General features: G+C 38.3%; 1 protein-coding gene across 5 annotated transcripts in view; it reads left to right on the top strand.

Moving 5' to 3' along the window:
* Positions 1-20686, top strand: part of RYR2 (ryanodine receptor 2) — an 803099-nt gene that overhangs the window by 561463 nt on the left and 220950 nt on the right. For all 5 annotated transcript variants that reach the window (XM_070471032.1, XM_070471028.1, XM_070471029.1 and 2 more), the window contains 4 exons: positions 2605-2740; positions 3274-3460; positions 5164-5269; positions 8191-8311. In XM_070471032.1, coding sequence (XP_070327133.1) covers positions 2605-2740; positions 3274-3460; positions 5164-5269; positions 8191-8311 — 550 coding nt within the window. The remainder of the gene's footprint in view (positions 1-2604; positions 2741-3273; positions 3461-5163; positions 5270-8190; positions 8312-20686) is intronic.

The following is a 20686-nucleotide window of genomic DNA, read 5'->3' as shown; positions in this document are numbered from 1 at the left end:
ATAAGAAAATTAAGATACTTTATCCAATCACATGCGTTTTTCTCTGGAAAGAGAATCAAGTTTATATTCTTGGATGTTTATGTCCTTTCACAATAATCTGCTGCCACTTTTACTTTAATTATGCATTTTTACTTCCTCAAAAGGTTGTTTTAACATCTCTTGTATATAATTTATATCACACAAGTTTGCATATTACAGTGCAAGGTATTACTAGTATACTAAATGCTGTGCACTCTAATCATAGTAAGCCATATGTATGTTTACCAAAATATGGATAAATTTCCCCCATATTTTAATTGCAGTTACATTCTAAATAGTCTACCTGAGCCTCACCTGCAGCCAGAGTGAGTCTCTTGAAAGTTTCATGTTAATCTTCTGCCCAGAACCTTCTAGACTTTCTTTCTCACTTTGAGCAACAGTAGAAAGCATTTGAATTGTTCCTGCCCTATCTGACTATCACGTATTGTCTTATTTCACTTCTTGCCACTCTGCGTTTCTTGTTGCTCCAGCCACCCTGGTCCCCTCGCTGTGACTGGCACTTGCCAGGTCTGCATCTGCCCTTGGGCCTTGGTACTTGCTCTTCTCTCCGTCTGTAGTATTCTTTTGCCAGATGTCCTCATGGCTGTTTTCCAGACATCCTTCCAGTCATTGCTCCAAAGTCACCTTTCTGCTCTTCCGTATCTGTGCTATAGTTTAAATATTTGTGGTTTAAAATTATATTTAAATCTATATATTTATGTATTTTTCAAAATCTACTTTTTTGTATAATGTAAAGACAATGAGCACAGGGCTTCCCCCCCTCCCCCTCGCCTCTGTCACTCTTGGCTTTTTTCCAGTCAGTGCATAGCTGTTGAAGGCATTAAAAAGTGGATTCTTCCTCAAATCCTTCTGATGTGCTAGTCAAGCATCATGCAGCTTTGCATCTCTGAATAACCTCTGGAACATTTTTTCCCATATATAATCCAAAATATTTTTATCTACACACCAATAAAATGGCTAGTATTTTTTTTTTTTAAATAGACAATGCTGAATGTGAGTAGGCTTTGGAGCAACTGGAACACTCATCTATTGCTGTTGGGATGAAAAATGGTCAGTCAGTTGGAAAGCAGTTTGGCATTATTTTTAATAAGTTAAATATTCACTTATCATAAATATGTGCCTACCCTTTCTGGTACTAGGTATTTACTCGATAGAAATATAAATGTGTATCTCTACAAAGATGTGTACATGAATATTGATAATGGTTTACTCACCTGAGCCCAAAACTGGAGACAACTCAAATGTCCATCAGCTGGTCAAAAAATAAAATAAAATAACTGGGGTATTTCCTTAAGTAGCAAAATGCCATGATTAGGCTCTAAAAAGGAATGGATTGCCAACATGTACTCTAACATGAGTGAATCTCAAAGTCATTATTCTGAATGAAAGAAGCCAGACTCACAAAGACCCACAGTGTGTGACTGCATGCATCAGTGTCCTGGAACATGCAAACTAGTTTGTAGTGGCAGAAAACAGGTGATCAAGACATAGGCTTGTAGGGCGGGATGGTCTGCACAAATCGTGGGATCTGAGAAGCAGTGGAAACATTCTGCATCTTGATTGTGGATGTTCCTACAGGTGGATAAATCTCTTAAAGTTCATTGAATCTACACTTTAAATAGATGAGTTTATTGTACATAATTTATACCTCAATAAGGATGATATAAAATATTTTTAGCTGTATTATGTGTTTATTTTTAAGACTGACTTCACTTGTGACTGAGCTGGATGCAGTTTTGTTTTGTTTTGTTTTTTGATAAGTTGCTTCTCTTACCATCTGCTTTAGGGATTTCTTTTAAAAATTGGTCCTGTGATGAAATCTTGTAGAGGATCAATATTCACATAAGATGGAATATTTTAAAAGACCAAGCTAAGCAGAAATCTTAATGTGTTAAATTTAACAATACAGAAAGATAGGTAGTGTTATCCCAAACTTTACAGATAGTAAACCCATGGCTCAGGACACTAAGCCATGATACATGGCTCATGATACACTGATTCCTAATGCAGGTCAGATTTGAACCTAAAGATGTTTGACTCTAAGCTTCTCTAAGCTTAGATTTCTCTACCTCTCTAGGATGTCCTCTCACACACACCCGTCCCCCCATTAAACTGATACTTAGTTTGGGAGTAATTAACTCTTTAAAACATCGTTATGTCTCAGGTGGATCTTTCAGTATCTCAGATGGATTCAGGTTTTACATTGGGCCAGAGATCATTAGGCATTTTTGAAGTTTATCAATATTACAACTCTTGTGGGTAAAAGTCTCAGATGATATGAAATTTAGGGATATTTTTCTTTTATGAAGTTGCTTTGTAAACATTTTTACTGTGATAGCACCTTGTTATGATTTGTCGGTATTTCTTGATTTCTATGGTTTTATTACAGGGAGTTCATGTAGATGGTCATGAGATTAAAATGAATGTGTTTCTGCAAGTGATTTTTTTTTGCGAGTGATTTTTAAACCATTCTTTGGTGATATGATTTACCGTGTCTGGTGCAAGCATCTAAACGAATTCTCATCCCACGGGTGATGCTACTGCTTCTCTTCTTCTCTGTTGTAGGTCGTTCGATATTTGGCTGGTTGTGGACTGCAGAGTTGCCAGATGCTAGTGTCAAAGGGTTATCCAGACATTGGGTGGAATCCAGTTGAAGGAGAGAGATATCTTGACTTTCTCAGATTTGCTGTCTTCTGTAATGGTAGGATGAATCTCGTAGGGTCTTTTCAAAACATTATTTTAAAACTAAAAAAAAAAAAGAAGGTGCAAAATAATGAGGCATCCCAGCATTTTCATGAAGGAATAAATAGTAGTAAAGAAATTGACTATTTTGTAATCATTAAGTTTTTTCACAGTAATCATTTATTTTAAAATATTTATTTTGATACATGCTAGGCTTTCATTATTAAAAATTTTAGGCACTTAGATTCTTGTTCTTTCTATCATTAGACTCTAATAATAGCTAGGATCTTCACTCTGTGTAACAAATTAACAAAAATAAATAGTTTCTGTCTCTATCATGCTTTTATTTACTTTGAAAATGTTAAGTGAAAGAAAAGAGCTTTCCTGTGTTCTTTGTACAGAACCCTAGTCATTTGGATTCGACTTTGGCTCTGCTACTGCCTTATTTGATTTTAGTTAATTTTCTTCAAATGTAAATGAATTAGTATAACGTTTCCTCTGAACTTCCATGTAGTCAATGCTTGTTTGCTCCTGTTTCCCATTTGATCCTAGGGGAAAGCGTGGAGGAGAATGCAAATGTTGTGGTGAGACTGCTCATTCGGAGGCCTGAGTGTTTCGGCCCTGCCTTGCGGGGGGAAGGTGGGAACGGCCTGCTTGCAGCCATGGAGGAAGCCATAAAAATCGCCGAGGACCCCTCTCGGGATGGCCCCTCACCAACCACCGGGTCCAGCAAAACCCCGTAGGTCAAATGTGCACGCTCTTAAAGTTCAGGGATACTCCTTGGCTTTTAGTTCTACAAAATAAATTTTTGTTATCTTAATTGTAGTATAATACTCCAGTACTCAGGATTTCTGCCCCTGAAAATCAAATGTGTTTTGGGAGAAGGGATGAGCAAAGAGACATCAGGAATAGTGTGTGGATTTAGTAAAAAGAAATTGAGATTGTAGGAGATGTATTCTGTGAGTTTTCTTAAGGCTCTATGGCATAGTGAGTTATTAAAAGATGACAGATGAGCTTTGAAGTTAGAGTTTACTGGGAGGATAGCTGGAATGAGTTTTCATGATAATTGTAAGTGAGAAAGAGGCCTTTAGCAAGAGGGTGGGGACTTAATTAAACTGGTGTATTGGCAAAGTAAAGAAAAGGGGATGTTGTCATTTTGAGGAATAAAGTGCTTTGTTTAGGTCTTGGTGATAATAATGGGAGACAGTGACTAACTTGCATTTCTCCATAGTATATGTTGTTAACTCAGTTCCAGCAATAAGTTCACCCAGGCATATTGCGCCCCCCCCCTTTTTTTTGCCACATCACATGACATTTGGGATCTTAGTTCCCCAGCTAGAGATGGAACCTGTCCCCTCCTGCCGTTGAAGTGTGGTGTCTTCATGACTGGACCACCAGGGAAGTTCCAGCTTCCTGTTCTTTTAATCTGTGGAGCTGAGTGTCCTGCTTGGGGGACATGTAACCACACTGCTAGCACTGTTGGTAGAGATATAACATAAGGCTTAGTGGAGGAAAATTTCCAAGAAGAGAAGTTGTCCTGCAAATCCTGGTTCTCCCACTTAAAGATCTGGGATAAGTGTTCCATTCACTCTTAAGACGAGGGTTCCAGGATGGGAGCACTCCAAAAGCATGTTATGTATTTATCAGTTAGTTGTTGACGAACTAGGGATCCCTTAGTTTTTCTAAGTGGTAGAATGTACATCAAGAGCTTGCTGGTCAAGTATCACATGGGTGGGTGTGCACTTGAGAGCTTTGAAGACAGCCTTGCAGGCCAGGAACAATATTGTCAACAAGTCTTCCTGTCACTCTGCAGACCATTAAGTCCAGATGAGGCAGTTGTCTGCCAGGCCTCCAAAGGGAAGAATGAGATGATCTTCCAGGGCCATCCAGATTTCTCTCTCATCAATGAGATGATGAAATATTTATGTTTTTCATGTCATATTACTTGGGAGTGGGTGGTGGGGCAGAGTAAACAAAGGTAGGTAAATGAAATCACGTTTATGAAGTACTCTGGGAAAATCACTATTCTGGAAGTCTTGTAGGACAGATCTTTATCATCCTTTCTTTAATTGTGTGTTGTATAGAAAATCAAATTTACCAATTTCATCCATCAATTATTTTCTTTGTTAATATCCTCTTTGCCAGTAGAAATAAGCTGATGCCATCAAATTCACAAATCCACTTTTTCCTTTCAAAGGATGTTTAATATTAAAGTTCCCACACATGTGTTCTTGGTGATAAAATCTCAAATAATATCTTTAGCCCATTTTTTTCTTTTAGAAATGACAAGCTGTATATTAAACATATATGTGAAAAGTGTCAGAGGAGGCAGAACTAATTACCATACTGGTCCCTTTCCTTTGAGAAGTATGTAATAAATGTGAAATGTTACTTTATTATCCTGTTTGCTTCCCTTTGTTTCTTTTGAAAAATCCATGAAAGTGATACAGACGAGGAAGAGGATGACACCATCCACATGGGAAATGCCATCATGACCTTCTATGCAGCTTTAATTGACCTGTTAGGACGCTGTGCTCCTGAGATGCATGTAAGTGTCTTGGAGTCCAGGAGCAGGAATCCTGGCGAATCTCTCTCTGTTAAGAGACCCGTCACTGACAAAGAGCACAAAACATCCAAAACCAGTCATCTTCATGCTCCATTAAAAATGATAGCTGCAGCATAATCGCTGAACAAGTGTTTGTTTAGTTGGAAATACCTTGGTTATAAAAATTAGTAGTGAGATTTCAGTATGATTCATTAATAGAATAGTCAGTTTCTAATATATCTCTGAAACTCATATAAGACTTCCCACACTCTAAGAGGGAAAGAACATATTTTTTTTCTATATAATGTCCTTTCCTATTTTAGTGTATGCATAAAGCACTGCTCCGCTCAAGAATTACTTCTTTGCTGCATAGTATTTAGTCCTTTTGAAGCTATGGAGCTGCTATGAGCTGACCACTTTTTTAAGGGGAAGTGGGAATATGAGCAGTTTAGGGGAAAGGAAAGAGCTGTTGATTAGTGTTTTCATAAACTTTCTGACCAAAATGTAATTGAAGTTTGTGGACTGATTCTCTGTGATACATTCTGATATTTTATACTTTTTTCTGTTTTTCTCTGTTCTATTAATTTTAAAAATGCTAGCCAGGGTCCATGAAATTAGCTTCATGATCTGTTGAGGGGTGGGAAACAACCAGAGTTTGTAGCAGATGGACCAGTGCTATGGAGGAAGGCAAATATACTTCTGACTGCTCTGAGCATGAAGCCAGAATTCCTGTTAAATCACCTTTCTCCCTACCCTTCAAATCTTTGGTTTCAGGGGGACTTTGTTTCTGTCTTTTTTCTCTCATACCCATAAGTTAAAACTTTCTTGCTTTCTGGATGTAATCTTTTGTTGTGAATAGAGGGGAGTCACAGTGTGAAGAAGTATTAGAATGTTAGAAAACCTGGAGTCTGATTTTTTTGTATGAACTTGCTGCCAGTGAGGTTTTCATTATAGTAAATGGGACTTGATTGTTAAAAAATAGTGTGTTGGGAGTGATTTCAGACAAAACCTTTATGCTGACAATATGTGTTCTTTCCCTATTAAAGTAGTTGATCAAAGGAATCACAAGAGAAATAATGCTAGTAAATAGAAGATTCTTCTGCTATATTAAAGGGGAAAAAAAAACTAAATGACTCAATAAGGGACTAATCTAGCCAGTGAAGGTCTGACACAGTGGTCCCCAACCTTTTTGACACCAGGGACGGGTTTCGTGGAAGACAGTTTGATTCAGGTTCATTGCATTTATTGTACACTTTATTTCTATTATTATTACATTGTGATATATAATGAAATAATTATACAACTTACCATAATGCAGAATCAGTGGGAGCTTTGAACTGGTTCTCCTGCAGCTAGACAGTCCCATCCTGGGGTCATGGGAGACAGTGACACCTAAAGTGAGTAATGAGGAGCAAGTGTAAATACAGATGAAACTTCGCTGGCTTGCCCCTCCTCTCACCTCCTGCCATGCAGCTCAGTTTCTAACAGACCAGTAGAAGATTGGGGACGCCAGGTCTAACAGACCTGCTAGCATCCATGTTCATCATTTTCCGCCATTGTTAACCCATACCTGGGAGAAATCAGTGTAGATTACAGGTACAGATACAGTTACATTTTCATCACAAAACAAGGAAGAGACTAAAGAAGTCATAAATATTAGTATGTGTTCAGTCTAGAGATAATAATTTTTCCCTTTGCATGGTTGCTCTTTTTATGGATAGATATGTATGTGTAATTCTGGGGGGTAAGCATTCACAGACTTATCAGGCTTAAAATACTGGGTTGGCCAAAAAGTTCATTTGAGTTTTTCTGTAAGATGGTATGGAAAAATCCAAGTGAACTTTTTTTGGCTGATCCAGTACTTTAATACCCCAAAGAGGATAAAAGCTATTGTTCTAATGGAGGTACCTGTAGGCCTAGATGGCAATATATGACGCGTGTGTGCTAAAGTCAATGAAACTGATGTGGGCAAGTAAATATCTATCTGTAAGCCTGAAGTGGCAATTTCCAAGAGAGGTTCAACTTCATTGTTTATTTTTCATTAAATTTTTAAAACTAAAGTATAATTACTTCACAATATTATATTAGTTTCACATGTGCAACATAGTAATTCAAGATTGTTATAGGTTACACTCTAAAGTTATTAGAAAATACTGGCTATATTCTCTGTGCTATACAATATATCCTTGTATCTTATTTATTTTATATATAACAATTTTATCTCTTAATTCCCTAATGCTGTCTTGTCCCTCCACCCTTCTCTCTGCCTATTGGTATCCACTGGTTTTTTTCTCTGTAACTGTGGTCTGTTTCTGTTTTTGTTACATTTGTTCATTTGTGTGTTTTGTAGATTCCACATACAATGATAATATACAATATTTGTATTTCTTTGTCTGACTCATTTCACTAAGGATAATACACTCTAGAGTATCCAGGGTATATATAATATATAATAATACACTAATATATCATATACGTATGACTTATTATATATGTGTATATATATATATACACACATATATATATATACATATATATGTATATATGTATATATATATATATAAAATGTGTGTGTATACACCACAGCTTTATCCATTCATCTGTGGATGAACACTTAGGTTGCTTCTGTATCTAGGCAATTATAAATAATGCTGCTGTAAATATTTGGATACATATATCTTTTCAAATTGGTGTTTTTCTCTTTGGATATATATACAGGAGTGAAATTGCTGGATCATAGAGTGATTCTATTAAGGAAGAAATCTAATTTTGTGTGTAATTAACAGAAAATTATTTCAGACTTAGATTCCCATTCTTTCACTTTTCCAGATAGAATTAGAACATTGATTTCACACAATATTCTTCATTCCTTTATTTTTCTGCCTGTAGTTGATTCTTTTTTTTTTTTTTTCTTTTTTCTGTAGTTGATTCATGCTGCCAAGGGAGAAGCCATCAGAATCAGGTCTATTTTGAGATCTCTGATTCCATTGGGAGATTTGGTGGGAGTGATCAGCATCGCTTTTCAGATGCCTACAATAGCCAAAGGTAAGGCTATCTTCTATTCTTTGTAATTCAGTAGGACATTGGATGACGTGATGGTGGCTCAGATGGCAAAGAATCCGTCTGTGGTGCAGGATACCTGGGTCCGATCCCTGGGTTGGGAAGATCCCTGGAGGAGGGCATGGCAACCCACTCTCCTGTTCTGGCCTGGAGAATCCCCATGGACAGAGGAGCCTGGCGGGCTATAGTCCGTGGCATCAGAAAGAGTCGGACATTGCCTGAGTGACAGGACGTTGGATGATGTGTTGTTTTCAATAATGTCATAGTGCTCACAGTTTCTTTCCTTGCAGCATAGTACAGTTACATGTTTCTTTTAAAAAATTAACCATGAAGTACAGTATTTTATAAAATATTTTCTGTAGTCCCTGTTTTTAAACAGCTGTGTTTCCAATGGGATTTTATTCTTTTTCATGTGACACTGCAGTTTCCCGAGAAGAAGAAGTCGACACCTCAACTGTCCGTCTAATATCCCTCCTGGAGTTCTTTGGTCCTCCATTCTTCACTGTCTTTCTTGACAGCAATACTTTAATTCACTCTTTTTGATTGTTTTCGTGGACATTTTCTTTCTGTTTTTTTAAAGATTTTTTTTTTTGGTATGGACCATTTTTAAAGTATTTATTAAACTTGTTACAGTATTGCTTCTGTTGTTTATGTTTTGGGTTTTTGGCCATGAGGCATACAGGATCTTAGCTCTCTGACCAGGGACTGAACCTGCACCCTCTGCATTGGAAGGTGAAGTCTTAACCACTGGAGTACCAGGGTAGTCCCATTCGTGGTCACTTTTTTATAATGCTTTTTTCCCCCCTAAAACAATGGTCATAGCTTTTGACTTAGGGATTTAAAAATCCCCAGTGTGTTCAAAGAAGTAGGCTTTTTAAGACTAAGGAGAACATATTTTAAAAAGATTTCTTTTTCCCTAGTTTGACCCAACATTTGTTATTCTTTTACAACATGTAATTTTTGGTTTAGAAACTGCTTATGATTAGTTTACAGTATTAATTCAAAAGCGTACAAAATAAAATCAACAGACTCTGCATATAAATACCCAGAAGCAATGGCCCCTCGTGCCCGTGCCCCTGCCCGGGTCTAGGGAGAAGATGGGAGGGGGCAGCTTAGGAGGGATGGAGTGATAAGGAGGGGTTGGTAATAAGGGCCCAGCCTTCTCTCACACTGAGCCTCTGTCATGCCCCAGACTATAGCAGAAATGGCACATGGCTTGGGCTCAAGGCCTAATTCCCTGTTGGTATTATAATTCACTCTGCCTAACATAAGAAGATATAAGCAGTTACTGAAGGCACCTAAAATATAAGTTAGATCCAAATTATACTTCATTTTCCCTTATTCCAATTGGAGTTTTGTTCAGTTTTAAAGACTTTATTGGATATTGTTGCATATGTCATTTAAAAAAATGTTTATTTTTTAAATTTTTTTATTTTTTTGAGTTTTATTTATTTTTTTTTCCATTTATTTTTATTAGTTGGAGGCTAATTATTTTACATCATTACAGTAGTTTTTGTCATACATTGAAATGAATTAGCCATGGATTTACATGTATTCCCCATCCCGGTCCCTCCTCCCACCTCCCTCTCCACCCGATCCCTCTGGGTCTTCCCAGTCCACCAGGCCCGAGCACTTGTCTCATGCACCCAACCTGGGCTGGTGATCTGTTTCACCCTAGATAATATACATGTTTCAATGCTGTTCTCTTGAAACATCCCACCCTCGCCTTCTCCCAGAGTCCACAAGTCTGTTCCATACATCTGAGTCTCTTTTTCTGTTTTGCATATAGGGTTATCATTACCATCTTTCTGAATTCCATATATATGTGTTAGTATACTGTAATGGTCTTTATCTTTCTGGCTTACTTCGCTCTGTATAGTGGGCTCCAGTTTCATCCATCTCATTAGAACTGATTCAAATGAATTCTTTTTAATGGCTGAGTAATATTCCATGGTGTATATGTACCACAGCTTCCTCATCCATTCGTCTGCTGATGGGCATCTGGGTTGCTTCCATGTCCTGGCTATTATAAACAGTGCTGCGATGAACATTGGGGTGCATGTGTCTCTTTCAGATCTGGTTTCCTCGGTGTGTATGCCCAGAAGTGGGATTGCTGGGTCATATGGCAGTTCTATTTCCAGCTTTTTAAGAAATCTCCACACTGTTTTCCATAGTGGCTGTACTAATTTGCATTCCCACCAACAGTGTAAGAGGGTTCCCTTTTCTCCACACCCTCTCCAGCATTTATTGCTTGTAGACTTTTGGATAGCAGCCATCCTGACTGGCGTATAATGGTACCTCATTGTGGTTTTGATTTGCATTTCTCTGATAATGAGTGATGTTGAGCATCTTTTCATGTGTTTGTTAGCCATCTGTATGTCTTCCTTGGAGAAATGTCTGTTGAGTTCTTTGGCCCATTTTTTGATTGGGTCATTTATTTTTCTGGAGTTGAGCTGGAGGAGTTGCTTGTATATTTTTGAGATTAATCATTTGTCTGTTGCTTCGTTTGCTATTATTTTCTCCCAATCTGAGGGCTGTCTTTTCACCTTGCTTATAGTTTCCTTTGTTGTGCAAAAGCTTTTAAGTTTCATTAGGTCCCATTTGTTTATTTTTGCTTTTGTTTCTAAAATTCTGGGATGTGGGTCATAGAGGATCCTACTGTGATTTATGTCGGAGAGTGTTTTGCCTATGTTCTCCTCTAGGAGTTTTATAGTTTCTGGTCTTACATTTAGATCTTTAATCCATTTTGAGTTTATTTTTGTGTATGGTGTTAAAAAGTGTTCTAGTTTCATTCTTTTACAGGTGGTTGACCAGTTTTCCCAGCACCACTTGTTAAAGAGGTTGTCTTTTTTCCATTGTATATCCTTGCCTCCTTTGTTGAAGATAAGGTGACCATAGGTTCGTGGATTTATCTCTGGGCTTTCTATTCTGTTCCATTGATCTATATTTCTGTCTTTGTGCCAGTACCATACTGTCTTGATGACTGTGGCTTTGTAGTAGAGTCTGAAGTCAGGCAGATTGATTCCTCCAGTTCCATTCTTCTTTCTCAGGATTACTTTGGCTATTCGAGGTGTTTTGTATTTCCATACAAATTGTGAAATTATTTGTTCTAGTTCTGTGAAAAATACCGTTGGTAGTTTGATAGGGATTGCATTGAATCTATAGATTGCTTTGGGTAGTATAGCCATTTTGACAATATTGATTCTTCCAATCCATGAACATGGTATATTTCTCCATCTGTTTGTGTCCTCTTTGATTTCTTTCATCAGTGTTTTATAGTTTTCTATGTGTAAGTCTTTTGTTTCTTTAGGTAGATATACTCCTAAGTATTTTATTCTTTTTGTTGCAGTGGTGAATGGTATTGTTTCCTTAATTTCTCTTTCTGTTTTCTCATTGTTAGTATATAGGAATGCAAGAGATTTCTGTGTGTTAATTTTATATCCTGCAACTTTACTGTATTCATTGATTAGCTCTAGTAATTTTCTGGTAGAGTCTTTAGGGTTTTCTTTATTTGCCTGGGTCAGGTCTTAGTTGCAGTGTGCATGATCATTGTTGCATCATGTGGGATCTTTCGTTGCGGTGCATGGACTATAGTTGTGGCACATGGGCTCAATAGTTATCATGTGCAGACTTAGTTGCTCCACTGCATGTGGCATCCTAAATCCTGGACCAGGGATTGAACCCGCATCCATTGTGTTGCAAGGCCGATTCTTAACTACTAGACCACCAGAGAAGTCTCATTTATATATCGTTTTTGTAGCCAACCAATCCATCCTAAAGGAAATCAGTCCTGAATATTCGTTGGAAGGACTGATGTTGAAGCTGAAACTCCAATACTTTGGCCACCTGTTGGGAGGAACTGGCTCATTGCAAAAGACCCTGATGCTGGGAAAGATTGAAGGCGGGAGGAGAAGGGCACAACAGAGGATGAGATGGTTGGACGGCATCACCGATTCACTGGACATGAGTTTGAGTAAACTCCGGGAGTTGGTGATGGACAGGGAGGCCTGGCGTGCTGCAGTCCATGGAGTTGCAAAGAGTCGTACATGAGTGAGTGACTGCACTGAACAGAACTGATGAATTTAGACTGAAAATTTGATTAGATAGGAAGTACATATGATGGCCCTTTTCTTTCATGAATTATTCCCAGAGAAGATTACCTGTTAATAACTCAAATCTCGGATGAGGGGATTGCTGTGTGGCAGAAGATGCTATTCCTCCTTGGCAGCTGTATGCTTGTTAGGAAGTGAAGTTTCATGTGTGTTAAGCTAACACACTCACATGTCCAGGTGACAGAAGAGTTGTGATAACTGAATACTCATTCTAATTTTAAGGAAAGCTGGACCTTAAAAATTGTCCCCTAGCTTTTTGTCTTCCCCACTTTCAGTTCAGTCACTCAGCTGTGTCCAACTCTTTGAGACCCCATGGACTGCAGCATGCCAGTCTTCCCTGTCTCTCACCAAATCCCGGAGTTTCTAAAACTCATGTCCATTGATTTGGTGCTGCCATCCAACCATCTCATCCTCTGTCATCCCCTTCTCTTGCCTTCAATCTTTCCCAGCATCAGGGTCTTTTCAAATGAGTCAGTTCTCTGCATCAGGTGGCCAAAGTATTGGAATTTCAGCTTCAGCATCAGTCCTTCCAATGAATAGTCAGGACTGATTTCCTTTAGGATGGACTGGTTGGATCTCCTTGCAGTCCAAGGGGCTTCAAGAGTCTTCTCCAACACCACAGTTCAAAAGCATCAATTCTTTAGTGCTCAGCTTTCTTTATAGTCCAGCTCTCACATCCATACATGACTACTGGAAAAACCAAAGCTTTGACTTGACGGATCTTTGTTGGCAAAGTGATATCTCTGCTTTTTAATATGCTACCCAGGTTGGTCATAACTTTTCTCCCAAGGAGTAAGCGTGTTTTAATTTCATGGCTGCAGTCACCATCTGCAGTGATTTTAGAGCCCCCTAAAATAAAGTCTCTCACTGTTTCCATTGTTTTCCTTTCTATTTGCCATGAAGTGGTGGGACCAGATGCCATGATCTTAGTTTTCTAAATGTTGACTGACCAACTTTTTCATTCTCCTCTTTCACTTTCATGAAGAGGCTCTTTAGCTCTTCTTCACTTTCTGCCATAAGGGTGATGTCATCTGCATATCTGAGGTTATTGATATTTCTCCTGGCAATTGATTCCAGCTTATGCTTCATCCAGCCCAGCATTTCTCATGATGTACTCTGCATATAAGTTAAATAAGCAGGGTGACAATATGCAGCCTTGACATACTCCTTTTGATTTGGAACCAGTCTGTGGTTCCATGTTCAGTTCTAACTGTTGCTTCCTGATCTGCATACACTTTCACAGAAGGCAGGTCAGGTGATCTGGTATTTCCATCTCTTGAAGGATTCTCTGGGGTTGCTTGTGATCCACACAACCAATTGTGTGATCCACACAATTGTGATCCACACAACCAGTTGACTATTGGCATAGTCAATAAAACAGAAGTAGATGTTTTTCTGAAACTCTCTTGCTTTTTTGATCCAATGGATGTTGGCAGTTTGATCTCTGGTTCCTCTGCCTTTTCTAAATCCAGTTTGAATATTTGGAAGTTCATATTTCACGTACTGTTGAAGCCTGGCTTGGAGAATTTTGAGCATTACTTTACTTGCATGTGAGAAGAGTGCAATTGTGTGATAGTTTGAGCATTCTTTGGCATTGCCTTTCTTTGGGATGGGAATGAAAACTGACCTTTTGCAGTCCTGCGTCCACTGCTGAGTTTTCCAAATTTGCTGGCATATTGAGTGCAGCAATTTCACAGCATCATCTTTTACGGTTTGAAGTAGCTCAACTGGAATTCCATCACCTCCACTAGCTTTGTTTGTAGTGATGCTTCCTAAGGTCCATTTGACTTTGCATTCCAGGATGTCTGAGTCCAGGTGAGTGATCACACCATCATGGTTATCCAGGTCATGAAGATCTTTTTTGTATAGTTCTTCTGTGTGTTCTTTCCACTTCTTAATCTTCTGCTTCTCTTAGGTCCATACCATTTCTGTCCTTTATTGTGCCCATCTTTGCATGAAATGTTCCCTTGGTATCTCTAGTTTTCTTGAAGAGATCTCTAGTCTTTCCCATTCTACTGTTTTCCTCTTATTTCTTTGCATTGATCACTGAGGAAAACTTTCTTATCTCTCCTTGCTCGTCTTTGGAACTCTGCATTCCAATGGGCATATCTTTCCTTTTCTCCTTTGCCTTTCGCTTCTCTTCTTTTCACAGCTATTTGTAAGTCCTCCTCAAACATTTTGCCTTTTTGCATTTCTTTTTCTTGGGGATGGTCTTGATCCCTGCCTCCTCTGCAGTGTCACGAACCGCCATCCATAGTTCTTTAGGCACTCTCTATCAGATCTAATCCCTTGAATATATTTGTCACTTCCACTTCATAATTATAAGGGATTTGATTTAGGTCATACCTGAATGTTCTAGTGGTTTTCCCTTTTCTTCAATTTAATTCTGAATTTGGCAATAAGAAGTTCATGATTTGAGCCACAGTCAGCTCCTGGTCTTGTTTTTGCTTACTGTATAGAGCTTCTCCATCTTTGGCTGCAAAGAATATAATCAATCTGATATCATTATTGACCATCTGGTGATGTCCATGTGTAGAGTCTTCTCTTGCATTGTTGGAAGAGGGTGTTTGCTATGACCAGTGCATTGTCTTGGCAAAACGCTATTAACCTTTGCCCTGCTTCATTCTGTACTCCAAGGCTAAATTTGCCTGTTACTCCAGGTATTTCTTGACTTTTGCATTCTAGTCCCCTATAATGAAAAGGACATCTTTTTGGGGTGTTAGTTTTAAAAGGTCTTGTAGGTCTTCATAGAACCATTCAATTTCAGCTTCTTCAGCATTACTGGTCAGGGCATAGACTTGGATTACTGTGATATTGAATGGTTTGCCTTGGAAATGAACAGAGATCATTCTGTCGTTTTTGAGATTGCATCCAAGTACTGCATTTTGGACTCTCTTGTTGACTATGATGGCTACTCCATTTTTTCTAAGGGATCCTGCCCACAGTAGTAGATATAATGGTCATCTGGGTTAAATTCACCCATTCCATTCCATTTTAGTTCGCTGATTCCTAAAATGTTGATGTTCACTTTTGCCATCTCCTGTTTGATCACTTCCAATTTGCCTGATTCATGGACCTAACATTCTAGGTTCATATGCAATAGTGCTATTTACAGCAATGGACTTTACTTCCATCACCAGTCACATCCACACTGGGTGTTATTTTTGCTTTGGCTCCATCTCTTCACTCCTTCTGGATTTATTTCTCCACTGATCTCCAGTAGCATTTTGGGCGCCTATTGACCTGGTGAGTTCATCTTTCAGTGTCCTATCTTTTTGCCTTTTCATGCTGTTCATGGGATTCTCAAGAAAAGAAAACTGAAGTCGTTTGCCATTCGCTTCTCCAGTGGACCACATTTTGTCAGAACTCTCCACCATGACCTGTCTGTTTTGAGTGGCCCTACACTGCATTGCTCATTCCCCACTTTAGGCAGTTTCTTTTTCTTGTGTGTAAAGAGACTGTCCCCATTTACCTCTTTTACTTCACTTCTAACTTATGTTCATTTACCTATTTCAAATATTTTGTCTTTCCCCTACATTTTGAGCCAAAAAATTGATACTCTTAGGATAAGAGTGACACACAGACTAGGAAATAAATAAATGGTAGATTTTACATTTAAAATTAGTAATAACGTGGAACTAAGAACAAGGATTGTATGAGTGTTCAGACATCTCTTTCAGAATTGCTCCAAAATTTGCAATAGACCTCCTTTTCATCCAACTATCTATCTTTTGTTATTGTTGTTATTCGGTCACTAACTTGTGTCCGACTCTGAGACCCCATGAACTGCAATGTGCCAGTTTCTTCTTTCTTTACTAACTTTTTAGATTTTTCTAGTTAGTTTCTTTCTGTTCCACCTAGTTGTGTTATAATAAAGGTATGATTTTTTTTGGTCATAAATATGAGCTATAAAAATGTTCAAGCTACCACACAGTTGCATTCATTTCACATGCTAGCAAGATTATGGTCAAAATCCTTCAAGCGAGGCTTCAACAGTATATGAATTGAGGACTTTCATATGTACAAACAGGATTTAGAAAAGGTAGAGGAACCAGAGATCAAATTGCCAACATATGTTGGATCATAAAAAAAGCAAGGTCATTCCAGAAAAGCATCTACTTCTGCTTCATTGACTACGCTAAAGCCTTTGACTGTGTGGATCACAACAAATTGTGGAAAACACTTAAAGAGATGGAAATACCAGACAACCTTACCTGCCTCTTGTGAATCCTATATGCAGGTCAAGAAGCAACAGTTAGAACCAGACATGGAACAACAGACTGGTTCCAAATTGGTAAAGGAGTATGTCAGGGCTGTATATTGTCACCCTGCTTATTTAACTTATATGCAGAGTATATCATGCAAAATGCCAGGCCAGATGAATCATAAGCTGGAATCAAGATTGCCGGGAGAAGTATCAATAACCTCAGATATGCAGATGACACCATCCTTATGGCAGAAAGTGAAGAGGAACTAAAGAGCCTTTTGATGAAAGTGAAAAAGTTGGCTTAAAACTCAACATTAAAAAAATTAAGATCATGGCATCTGGTCCCATCACTTCATGGCAAATAAATGGACAAAAAAATGGAAACAGTGACAGATGTTATTCTCTTTGGCTCCAAAATCACTGCGGATGGTGACTGCAGCCATGAAAATAAGACACCTCTTGGAAGAAAAGCCGTGACCACCCTAGACAGCATATTGAAATGCAGAGACATCACTTTGCCTCTGCCGATAGAGGTCTGTATAGTCAAAGCTGTGGTTTTTCCAGTAGTCATGTATGGATGTGGAAGTTGGACCATTAAAGAAGGCTGAGCACCAAAGAAGTGATGCTTTTGAACTGTGGTGTTGGAGAAGACTCTTGAGAGTCCCCTGGGCCACAAGACTATCATACCAGTCAGTCCTAAAGGAAATCAATCCTGAATATTCATTGGAAGGACTGATGCTGAAGCTCCAATACTTTGGCCACCTGATGCAAAGAGCCGATTCATTGGAAAGGAGTCTGATGCTGGGAAAGACTGAAGGCAGGAGGAGAAGGGGATGACTGAGGTTGAGATGGTGGGTTTGTATAATTGATTTGATGGACATGAGTTTGAGCCAACTCCCGGAGATAGTAAAGGACAGGGAAGCCTGGGATGCTGGAGTCCATGGAGTAACAGAGTCAGACACGACTGAGCGACTGAATAACGACAATGAAGTATATTGCCTAAGTTGGAATTAAAGAATTTTATGTGTGAGCTATCATAATCGCAGTGAAAGTTAATTTTTAAAATGCCATCTACTGGTCATTGTTAAATTATTGCATTTTTTATTTAACCTCTGTTGAGAATGTTGCGCTTCCATGGTTGCTCAGTGGTAAAGAATCAGCTTGCCAGTGCAGGAGACATAGATTCAATTCCTGGTCCTTGAAGATCCTTTGGAGAAGGAGATGGCAACCCACTCTGGTGTTCTTGCCTGGGAAATCCCATGGACAGAGGAGCTTGGAGGGCTACAGTCTATGGGGTCATAAAGAGTTTGGCATGACTTAGCAACCAAATGACAACAAATGGAGAACAGAGAGAGAAACTTTTATGTCTTTGTTTTGCTGTGTTACACCTTAAATCAACCTTAAAACTCAAACCAGCAATATTCTTATGTTTCAATGGGAAATCAGTTGGTTCTTTAAGCATCACCAGTTATCAGTGATAATTTCTGTTTTGTATTTAGTATATAAAGCTAAAGCCTTTTTCATACATTGTTTCCCTGAGTCTGAGGTTTTTTTAAATTTTTATTTTATATAGAGTATAGTTGCTTTACTATGTTGTTAGTTTCAAGGGTACAGAAAATTGATTCAGTTATACACACACATATATTTATATATTCTTTTAGGGTTCTTTCTCCATTTAGGTTATTACAGAGCGTTGAGTAGAGTTCCCTGTGCTTTATAGTAGGTTCTTATTGATTATCTGTTTTATATATAGGAGTTGTTTTTGTTTAGTGACTAAGTCATGCCTGATTCTTTGTGACCCCTATGGACTGTAGTCTGCCAGGCGCCTCTATCCAAGAGATTCTCCAGGCAAGAATACTGGAACTGGTTACCGTTTCCTTCTCCAAGGGATCTTCCCGACCCAATGATCTAACTCGCATCTCCTGCATAGCAGGCAGATTCTTTATCACTGAACCATCAGGGAAGCCAGTATATACTAATGAGTATATATTGATCCCAACCTCATGATTTATCTCTCCCTTCCCCCACCTTTCCCCTTTGGTAATGCTAAGTTTGTTTACTCAGTCCTGTAAGTTGGTTTCTGTTTTGTAAATAAGTTAGTTTGTATCATTTTTTAGATTCCGCATGTAAGTGACATTTGTCTTTGACTTACTTTACTTAGTATGGTAATCTCCAGGTCCACATGTTGCTCCAGTGCATGATCTCATTCTTTTTATGGCTAATATTCCATTGTTTATATGTACTACATCTTCTTTATCCTTTCATCTGTCAGTGGACACAGGTTGCTTCCATGCCATGACTATTATAAATAATGCTGCTCCAAACACTGAGATGTGTTAAATTTTTGAATTATGGTTTTGTCCAGTTATATGCCCAGGAGTGGGATTTCTGGATCATATGGTAGTTCTATTTTTAGTTATTTAAGAAACCTTTACACTGTTCTCCGTAGTGGGTAGACCACTATACATTCCTACCAATAATGTAGGAGGGTTTCCTTTTCTCCACACCCTCTCCAGCATTTATTGTTTGTAGATTTTTTGATGGACCAGTTTTCACCAGTCTTAGAAATTTTTATTATACTTACCCTAGCCCAAAATGATAATGAAAGAAGGAGGAGTTTAGAAAACATAAGGGTCAGGCATCTAATCTCAAAAATAGATGTTCTTTTCCTGCAGCTCTTGGATGGAGCCGATTTCCACAGGCTGTCTGAGCCAGTAATTTCAGGCGATGAATGATGAAGGGAACAGAGTAAAGTCAGTGCAGCTGGCATTTCTTACTCCAGTTCTGTGTCATTAGAGCTTGCTGATTTAATGTAGGGATTAAATTACCTGGATCGGATTTTAAGTGCAGTCTTACTTAGTTTCAACCTAAGTTTGCCGATGACTAGATACACAACCTTGGACAAGTTAACTAACTTTTCTGAAAGCTGATTTTTTTTTTCCCATTTATTTTTATTAGTTGGAGGCTAATTACTTTACAATATTGTAGTGGTTTTTGTCATACATTGACATGAATTAGCTATGGATTTACATGTGTTCCCCATCCCGATCCCCCCTCCCACCTCCCTCTCCACCCGATCCCTCTGGGTCTTCCCAGTGCACCAGGCCCGAGCACTTGTCTCATGCATACAACCTGGGCTGGTGATCTGTTTCACTCTAGATAATATACATGTTTCCATGCTGTTCTCTCGAAACATCCCACCCTCGCCTTCTCCCACAGAGTCCAAAAGTCTGTTCTACACATCTGTGTCTCTTTCTGTTTTGCATATAGGGTTAAGCTGATTTTTATCTTGTGTTGAAGGAAGATAATAATGCCCCCTTCATACTGCTCTTGTGAGCATTTTATGAGATTGTATCTGGAACACTGCTAACAGTACCTGACAACAGCACAAATGTCAAGAGTTATTATTGTATTAATAATTATAGGAAGGAAGATATTAGTTATATTATTTGTTATAAGGAATGGAAATAATTTGGCATTAGTCTTCAATCCAGTCTTCCTTTAAAACACCTTTTGTTCATTTTTATGTTCAGATTCAGTCATTGAGTATGAATGAAAACAAAAATGTTGTGACTTTGTTACTTCAGGTTGGGTATGGCCATGTATCATCTTTCTCAGGGGCCTGCTTTTTTTCAACATTTGCATGTGTTAAAAATTCTGTGATATAATTTGTGGACTCTTACAGTATATTTCAGCAACAATTTGGCATAATTATCCCATGGTCAAACAGAAAGCAAGTTTTTTCTCCAGTATTTCAAATTGGCGTGTAATTCCCTAATTTTTCATTTCAGTGATCCCATCTATGAATCTATGGAGTTATACCAAGGAATCCACTCCACTATATAGGCATCAAGTGTTGAATGTCAATAGAGAAAATAATATGGCTCTCAAATATGTTTTACATGTTATTAAATGCTATTATGATTAATGAAACATATTTCATTTGAAAGTCAAACTGGTTCATAGAGTTTTGTTCATTATTTTATAATTCTTTAAGCCATATATATGTAAATGATGTAAACATACCATGATTATCACATA

Source organism: Odocoileus virginianus, chromosome 7 (genome assembly GCF_023699985.2).
Source record: "Odocoileus virginianus isolate 20LAN1187 ecotype Illinois chromosome 7, Ovbor_1.2, whole genome shotgun sequence".
NCBI classification, from domain to species: Eukaryota; Metazoa; Chordata; class Mammalia; order Artiodactyla; family Cervidae; genus Odocoileus; species Odocoileus virginianus.
Note: the sequence above shows the minus strand (reverse complement) of the source record. Positions and strands in the feature narration are given on the sequence as shown.